At 63.0% G+C, this 9,031-nt stretch overlaps 1 protein-coding gene across 2 annotated transcripts; it reads right to left on the bottom strand.

Moving 5' to 3' along the window:
• Nucleotides 1–288: 288 nt before the first annotated feature.
• Nucleotides 289–8,134, bottom strand: TOMM40 (translocase of outer mitochondrial membrane 40). Of its 2 annotated transcripts, none has more exons than XM_043535102.1 (10): nt 7,994–8,134; nt 6,534–6,744; nt 6,181–6,248; nt 5,214–5,306; nt 4,851–4,952; nt 3,412–3,517; nt 3,072–3,194; nt 2,798–2,874; nt 2,285–2,387; nt 289–2,201 (listed from the first exon to the last, which is right to left on the bottom strand). In XM_043535102.1, the coding sequence occupies exons 2-10, from the start codon at nt 6,733–6,735 to the stop codon at nt 2,062–2,064; spliced, it is 1,014 nt and encodes a 337-aa protein (XP_043391037.1). In that variant the 5' UTR covers nt 6,736–6,744; nt 7,994–8,134; the 3' UTR covers nt 289–2,061. The 2 variants fall into 2 exon arrangements, with proteins under 2 accessions (XP_043391037.1, XP_037739086.1); XM_037883158.2 differs by having other exon boundaries at nt 7,908–8,061.
• Between the last annotated feature and the right edge of the window lie 897 nt (nt 8,135–9,031).

Raw genomic sequence — 9,031 nt, 5'->3', positions numbered from 1 at the left:
CTTCCTCTCCAACTACCACCCCCTCAGATCTCAATCTCCCCTCCTTCCCCACACTCCCCCTTCACACTCCCTGACTAGGCTCCCCCCAACCCAGGCTCTCCTTATCACCCCCTGTCCCACCCCCACTTCCCCCTCAGCTTTATTCATTGACAGATCCACGCTCTGCTCCTCCTCAGACCCATTTCTCAAGGGGTTTCGCGGGCTCATACTCAGCAACCCCACCCCCACGGGAGGGAGAGGTCTCCAGCAGTGCTTCACCGCCCCCTTCGTGAGACAGAAGCAGTTGAGGACGGTGCCCAGTGCTGGGGGGTTTATTCAGACAGGACATTTCCAACATCATGGGGGGAGGGGAGGTGTTTTGAGGGTCTCTGTAAAAGATCCTTCAGTTCCCATAACTTATAAACATGATTTACACACAGAGTCTCTAACGGCGGGGCGGAGGAACCCCCAATCCACCGCTCCTCCAGGTGCTGCTGGGACCCCCCAACCGTTGTTCGTCCAGGTGCTGCTGGGACCCCCCAAACCGTTGTTCCTCCTAGTGCTGCTGGGAGGGGAGGGGGTTGCTGGGGATCCCCCAATCTGCTGCTCCTCCTAGTGCTGCTGGGGGGACCCCCCATCCGCCGCTCCTCCTGGTGCTGCTGGGGGGGGGGGCGGCTGCTGGGGATTCTCCCCCCCCCAATCCACTGCTCCTCCAGGTGCTGCTCAGGGGCTGACAGGACCCCTCCCTCAAAGCGCTGGTCTTCCTCACAGTGCTGCTGGGTGGGGATGGGATGCAGGCAGGGCCCCCCAAACTGCTGCTCCTCCTGCTGGGGCAGGGCTGTGTGTGTGCGCACAGACAGAACCCCAATCCGTGGTGGGTGCAGAAAGCGCTCAATAGGTCCCTTGTGGCTCTTCGGATCAGTGTAGGCTGGGAGGGGAAGGGCCGGGGAGGCCTGAACAGGGGAGCTAGGGTGCAGCAGCCAGAGAGGTTGTGGCCCCATCATCCCAGGGGTAGAGTCTGCCCCACAGCTCTCTGGGGTGTGAGGTATGAGGCTGCAAAGCCACTGGTACCCCAGCGATCCAAGGGCACGAAGGGAGGGGGTGTAATTGGTGCAGAAAGAGAGAGAGAGAGAGAGAGAGAGAGAGAGAGAGAATCTCCCCACAGCTGCACAGAGATGTGGGGGGGGGTTGGTGCGGGATCCAGCCCCTCCTGGCAGACAGTTGCAGGGTCAGTGCACCCCCACCAGCTGGGACAATCCATTCCTGAGGGGATCCACCAAGCCCCGATCCCCCCTCAGTGCATCAGGCCAAGCGACCCCACCCCCAGGACGGAGCCAGTCCCTCTCCCATTGCACCAGAAGTAGGACAGTTCCTGATGTCACAGTGCCCCCTGGTGAGGAAGAATGTCAGCACAGGGTATCAGGCTGAAGAGGGCATTTTACACCCTTGGTGGGGGGTTATCCTGTCACTGGGTTCCCACTCATCCTCCCTACCTGGTGCCCCAGGACAGCCCCCAACCCCAAATCCAAGCCATGGGAATAGAGGGGACACTAGGTCCCCTCCCGGAAGCAGGGAGGGTCGCACCTCCACCCCCCCTCAGGGGCTGCTACGATATGGCGGCCAGGAGAGGCAGGGGGCAGGCCAGACACCTCCTGAGGGGCCCAGCAGCCACTGACCCCGCACCAGCCAGCTCTCCATTTTCCAGCAGCCTCTGGGGACAGAGTGGCGAACCTTGTGTTTGGGGCTGAGCAGCCCGCAGTGACCTGTCCCGAGGGGCAGACGAGGTGACTGGAACCCAAATGTGACAGTGCTAGAGCCGCCATGCTAGGGGGCTCGCCCTGGCGATCAGATCCCTGGGCTCTGTCAGGACCTACCCCATGGCACCTGCAGTAGCCCTCTGGGGAGGAGCCTGCTTGGGGCAGTGAAGGGGCTGGAGCCCCACACTCCAGGGCTTAACTGGGCAGCACCAGCATGGATGGGTGGGGCAAAGGGTCCCAGGGCAGCTCAAACCGCATGGCAGTCTGGGCTGGGGGACACTGGAATTGGGGTGGGGGAGGGCTGGTGGAAGAGGAGGAGAGGGCTCTAGCCAATGGTGAGGCCGAAGCCACACTGGAACTTGTTCTTGCGGTGGTTCAGGAAGGCCCCCATGGCCAGCGTCAGGGGCAGCGGCAGCAGCTTCTTCTCCAACGCCGCGCCCACGATCCAATTACTGTCCACAGAGCCTGCGGCAGACAGCAGGGTTAGTGGCACGGGAGGGGCTGGGGCGCAGGGCACAGAGGGGAAGGGCGGCCTGGGGCTGCCGTACCTTTGAAGAGCAGGTTGGCCTTGGGCAAATCAAGCTGGTAGCCAAAGGAGACGCTAGTGTCCTGCATGCGCGTGCTGGCCTCGAACTCCACGCCCACCTGCAGCTGAGGGGAGCAGGGTTAGTCTGCTGAGCAGAGCTGCCAATCGACCCCAGCCCCCCGGCTTCCACCCCTGCCAATGTGATCCCACCCTCCCCGAACACTATCCCCAACCACCCACTCACAACGTAATCCCAGTCCCCACCACCCAAACCCAGTCCCCAGCCTTCCCCAATGGGATGGCAGCCTCCAGGTTTGCAGGCAATTGGGAGCAGCATAACTGTTCCTGGGGCAGGACACCGCCCACTCCTTTGCCTCTCCAGGCTCTCAGCTGTGCACCCCAGCACATCTCCTATACATAGCTCGCCACTCATGTCACCTATCCCTACACCTTGCTCCCAGTCTGGGAGCCAAAGCCCCTGCCCCCACTTCAGAGGGGAGCCTGAAGGGAATGTGGGCCTCTGAGCGCCACATACCTGGTCATTGGCTTTATGGTAGTAGGTTGCATGGGCCCCGGCTTGCCCCACCGTCAAGGTCCCAATCCAGTTAGGTGCTGTCAGGAGAAGGGAAGAGTGGGTGAGTGTCCGAGTAGGGCCCACACCAAAGCCCTAAGCTAGGGAAGAGAACCCAGGAGTCTCAACTCCCAGCCCTCCTGCTCTAACCCATTAAACCCCACTCCCCTGCTGCAGCTAGGCATATAACCCAGAAGTCCTGGCTGCTGTCTGTGTCCTGCCCCCGTTCCCCGAGTACCTGTATATTTCCCAGCCAGAGACATGACTGTGCCCTCCTCTCCTGGCCGGCGGTGATAGACCAGCTCGCCGCCCAGCGCCAGGCAGGGTGTGATGCTCTGCAGGTAATGGGCTACCAGGATCCCTGTGAAAAGAGACTGGTCAGCTAGGGCTGGGCCCAGGGGGTTACGAGGGGCAGGGTTCAGACTAGTGGTGATGGTAGGCAGGGGCCAGGTTGGGGAAGTGGAGGTGGCAGGGGCTGGGAATGGAGAAGGGGAGGCTAGGGTCAAGCTGGTGGGGGATTTCAGAGACAGGGTGGAATTTCAGGGCAGGAGCTTCAGAGGTGGGAACGGGGCTTTCACCTGAGCCCACCAGGATGTCGGGGTTTCCCAGCGTCACAGCCGCCGTGAAATCCTCCCCCCGATACTCTCCATCCACCTGCCAGTTCACGAACTTGGACTGCTGCGTCTGGAATGAGAGTGTGGGGACATGGCAAGACTGGGGCGACCCCCAGGAGGCAAACATCCCCCAGAGACGGATTTATCATGAAACAAACAGTGCGGTGGCTTGGGGCCCCCAAAATGCAGGACAAATCTCATCTGACAACCTGCCCCTGAGTCCTGGCTGGCAGCGCAGCAGGGCTCAGGCAGGCTGCCTGCATTCTGTGGCCGGTGGCCCCACGCCGCTCCCAGAAGCAGCTGGCAAATCTCTGCGTGTCCCTGGCAGGGGGGAGGTGGCTCTGCGCCCTGCCCCCGCCCCAGGCAGCGCACAGAGACCCACTGCCCTCCTCCCCCCAAGGGGCGCAGAGACTTGCCAGCAGCAGCACAGCGCTGCCTCCCTCCCTCCACGCCGCGCCGCTCCTGGAAGCAGCCGGCATATCCCTGTGGTCCTGGGGTTTGTATGTGTGGGCGTCTCTGCGCATTGCCCCTGCCCCGAACGCTGACTCCGCAGCTCCCATTGGCTAGGAACTATGGCCAATGGGAGCTGCGGGGGCGGCACCTGCAGGCAGTGGTGCACAGAGACCCCCTGACCTCCCTGCCTAGAAGCCGCTGCCAGAGGGGTGGCTAGTTGGTTTGGGAGCCGCGCCCCCCCCCCGACCCCTCCCGCATCCCAATCCCCTGCCCAGAGCCTGCACTCAGCACCCAAACTCCCTCCGAGAGCCCAATCCCCATGACCCCTCCTGCACCCCAACCAAGATACCTTACTATTTTCATTTACTTCGTATTAGTTATAATATAGAACAAGGATGAATAAAAAAAGAATGAAAAATGGCGGGGGGGGGAGAGATAAGAGAGAATGTTCTTTTTCTTGGCTGGGTCCCAAGGTGGGGCCCCTGAAAATGAAGCTGTGCACAAGGCCCCACTAACTCTAAATCCGCCACTGACATCCCTGCTACCTTTTACCAGGTAACACCACTACCTTAAACTGTGTAGGAGCAGCCACGCTGCACTCCCCTCCCCAGCCGGGACTCTGACTGGGGTATACACAGAAGCTCTGATCCCCCCCACAAAGGGATGGGTTGAGACAAGGACTTGCGGGGGACATACACAGATGCTGACACCCCCACCACCCTGCCCCCTGCAAAGGAGAGGACTGAGAGAAAGACCTGCGGGGGAAGGGGGTGGGAGAAAAGAATACATTGATGCTCTGACACACGCGCACCCCACGAAGGAGCAGGCTGAGATAAGGACCCACAGGGTGGGGTGGGGGAATACACAGATGCTCTGACACACACACACACACACAAACAAACACACGTGAACGGGAGGGCTGAGAGAAGAACCCGCGGTGCACAACATACCTGGAAGGCCACCTTAGAGCGCAGCCGGGTCGAGAGCTGGTGGATGATCTGGGCGTTGAGGCTGCCGCTGTTGTCCATGTCGCCCACCAGCACCGGGAAGGCCTGAAAGGGGCATGAGGGGTGAAATCCAGCCGAGTAACATCCCCCTCCCCCCATATAAGGGCAACAGCATCCCTCTGCCCCACCCCCACCCAGAGAAGCCTGCCTCACCGCAAACTTCCCCACTTTCTGAATTGACAGCTCCAACCCCAATGTCCAGATTAACAACTCTCCCCGCAAACACACACTGCCCCTCTCCCACCATCAGAGGTGACTCCTCAGCGCTGGCTTCCAGCCGGCTAAGTCCACCCCCCCGGCACTCACCTCTGTGGGGCTGAGCTGCTTGGTGCCCACGTAGGTGACCCCGAAGTGGTAACTGGAGTCGCCAACAGTGCTGAGGGCAACGCTGTGATTCACCTGGGGAGAGCAGGCAGAGTAAGCAGGGCCCACCAAATCCTGCGTCTTGGCTAGTGGTTCTCAACCAGGGGTCTGGGCCCACTGGGGCGCCGCGAGCAGGTTTCAGGGTGTCCGCCAAGCAGGGCCGGCATTAGACTTGTTGAGGCCCGGGGCTGAAGCCAAAGCCTGAGCAACTTGGCTGCACGGGGCCCCCTGTGGCTCGGGACCCAGGACAACTGCCCTGCTTGCTACCCCCAACACTGGCCCTGACTTTTATATGCAGAAAACCAGTTGTGTCACAGACGGGCCATGGAATTTTGATAGCCTGTTGGGGGGGCCTCAGAAACAGAAAAGTTGAGAACCCCTACACAAGACGACCCTTGCAGTCCCTTCTAGCCACATGGTTCTATGCCCGCAGCGAGAGGGGAAGGGCAGCCCAGGGGCACTGGCATGGGAGACCCGGGTTCAGGTCCCTAAAGTGACTGCATCTCTCTGGGCCTTGGCTCCCATCTCACATGTGGACAGTCACCTTGCCTGCGTCCCAGGAAGCATGGGGATGAATGCATTAGACTGCAAAGAGTCAGATACAGTGGTGATGGGCGTCAGATAAGTATTTCAGACAGAAAGCACCAACCCACAGCCTCACCCAGCCCCATACGCGACCCATGGGATCAGGAGGTTCAGGGTCACGTGCCCCCACCACATTTACTGCTTGGCTTGTAGAGAATGCTCAGTAACACTGCTGAAGCCAGCTGCCCTCAATCTGCGCACACGCCCCCCCACCCCCCAGCAGGCATGTCTCTGCCCAGCCTGCTCAGCCCCCACGTTCCCCCTGAGCTACAGCCTCACCCCACTCCACCCCGAACCCTGCCTCACCAGAGGGCATAGCCCTTACCTGGAAATGGTTGCTAAGACCTTTATTCACTGTCAGTTTCACACCCTCCATCTGGATAGGGAACAATTCTGGGGAAGAGACAGCAACAGTCAGCACTGAGCCCATCCAGCCCAGCATGCGTTCACCCCATGGGCCCCTCCAGCCTGTTGGTAACTCCATTCCCCCAATCAGACCCCTGGGCTGTCCAGCCTGGTACCCCGCTCCCCCAGGGACCTGTCCACCTGGCTGTGTACTGAGGTTCCCCCATGCTGTGCTCCCAACCTCTGCACTTGGGGTGACACTCCTTGAAGGTGTCAGGACTGAGGTGTGTGTGTGTGGGGGGGATGTATGGACAGTGGGTGCTAGGCTTTCACCTTTGCACTTGCGGTGACATTCCTCAAAGGTGCCAGGGTTGGGCAGCCGATCCCCCTTCTCCTCCAGCCGCTCCTGCGCAGGGGGGCCCAGCCCACTGACGGGGGGCATGGTGAAGCCAGGCGGCACTGACACCAGCCCAGAGCCAGGACTCGGCATGGTGGGGGACGGTGTGGGGGAGCTGGCAGCCAGGACGTTACCCATGGTGGGGGGCTGTGGAGAGCAGAACAGATAGCAGTGTTGAGAAGGGGTGGGTGGCTCCAGACACCTCCCAATATACCCCCCATGCCCTGAATATCCCACAATCCATACCACCCCATCTATCCAGGATATGCACCCCACACTGATACCTCCCACAGGCTGCCCTGATACTGGTCTCCAACAGACCCCAAATATCCCCAGGTCCATCTGTCCCCCAGTCCTCCAGTGAACCCCACCCTCCAATACTCCCTCCTGAGACTGACAACCTCAATAACCCCCCCACAACAGGATCCACCTGCCTGCAATACCGCCAAGCTCCAAGTACATCTGCCACAATGCCCCTCTTGACACTGGCTCCCCACAGCTCACTTAATGCACCCTAACCCCAGTGGGGTCTGACTATTACAGCATCCCAATTCCCCTGATGGGTGTACCTACCCCACTAACAACCCACCCCTTCTGATACCCCCTCGTGTGCTCCAAGAGCTACCTGCCCCCCCCAGATACCTGCCACTGCCAGGGTCCACCTGCCTCAACAGTGACCCCACCAGCCCAGTGCCCCTCAATCCCACCCGTCCCCCTGCCCCTGATACCGCCCCCCACACATCCAGCGAGCCCCGCCCCCCACACCCATCGACCCCCCGATCCCCCCACACACACACCCATCGAGCCCCTTGCCCCGACCCCCCCCCGCCCCGATCCCCCCCACACCCCTACCGACCCCCGATCCACCTCCACACACCCCAATCGAGTCCCCCGCCCCGACCCCCCCCACACCCCCCCACCGACCCGCCCGCCCCGATCCCCCCCACACCCCCGACCCCCCCCACACCCCTACCGACCCCCGATCCACCTCCACACACCCCAATCGAGCCCCCCGCCCCGACCCCCCCCACACACCCCCACCGACCCCCTCGCCCCGATCCCCCCCACACCCCCGACCCCCCCCGCCCCGATCCCCCCCACACCCCTACCGACCCCCGATCCACCTCCACACACCCCAATCGAGCCCCCCGCCCCGACCCCCCCACACCCCCCCCACCGACCCGCCCGCCCCAATCCCCCCCACACACCCCCACCGACCCCCTCGCCCCGATCCCCCCCACACCCCCCCACCGACCCGCCCGACCCGATCCCCCCCTCACCGACCCCCCGCCCCGATCCCCCTCCGGTACCTTCCCGGGGGCCACCTATCCCGCCACCGCCCCTCCAGCGCCCGCCTGTCCCGATACCCGCCAGTCCCGCCTGGCCCCAGACTCACGAGGCGGCGGCGGCAGCAGCAGCAGCCGGAGCCGGGAGACACCCGAACCCGCCTGCACCGCAGCCTCAGCTCCGCCCCCTCCACGCCGCCATTGGCCAGCACCGACCGCGACTCCGCCCCTTCCGCCTCTATCGCGTATATCCATTGGCTAAGGGTGGAGAAAGCTCCGCCTACTTCCGGGGTTCCCTGACCTCATGGGCTGTTGCCCCTCCATGTCCCGCCTGTTCCGGCGTATGGCGGATCGTCATTGGGTAGAGTCTCCACGGACCCCGCCCCTATGAGCCCTCGCTATTGGACAGACCTGCGTATGACCCGCCCCTCTCCGCGATACCACATCTATTGGCCACTGTGTCACCGTGCCTCGCCCCTTTCCCATGCCACCTTCCCTTTGGCCGGAGGCGAGGCCAGGCCCAGGAGCTGCTCCTGATTGGCCGTCCTCCCAGAGGCGGGGCCCGAGGGCAGCAAGTTCGGTTGCACGGTGCGGCCGCAAGGTCAGAGCTTGGCATGGTCCCGGCATGCACCGCGGCAGCCATAGAGTCTGCGGGGGCGCGCGTGCTGTGGCGTCGCCATTTTGGAGGCGGAGCCAGATACCAACCCCGCCCCCGAGGGTGGGGTTTCCAGCCCCCCCCCCCCCCCAGGTACGGGGGGCGGGAGCGAGGGAAGCTGCCGGGGCCTGGATCCCAGTGTCCGCCCCAGAGGCTGGCGGTGTCCAGGCTCCCCCTCAGCGGATGTCAGTTCTTGCCCCCCCCCCCAGCGCGTGGCAGCTCCCAGCCCCCCGCCCGGAAATTTCAGTGCCCAGCCCCGCCATCCCCAGCGCGTGGCAGCGCCCAGCCCCCCCTCCCCAGAAAATGTCAGTGCCCAGCCCCCCCCCCGGCGCATGGCAGCACCCAGCCCCCCGGGATATCAGTTTCTTGCCCTCCCCCAGAAAATGTCAGTGCCCCTCCCAGCGCGTGGCAGCGCCCAGCCCCCCCCCGGAAATGTCAGTGCCCCCCCCCATCCCCAGCGCGTGGCAGTGCCCAGCCCCCCCCCGAAAATGTC

The sequence above is a fragment of the Chelonia mydas genome, chromosome 24 (genome assembly GCF_015237465.2).
Source record: "Chelonia mydas isolate rCheMyd1 chromosome 24, rCheMyd1.pri.v2, whole genome shotgun sequence".
Classification (NCBI taxonomy): Eukaryota; Metazoa; Chordata; order Testudines; family Cheloniidae; genus Chelonia; species Chelonia mydas.
The sequence above is the reverse complement of the archived record's forward strand: the minus strand, read 5'-3'. Positions and strand labels throughout refer to the sequence as shown.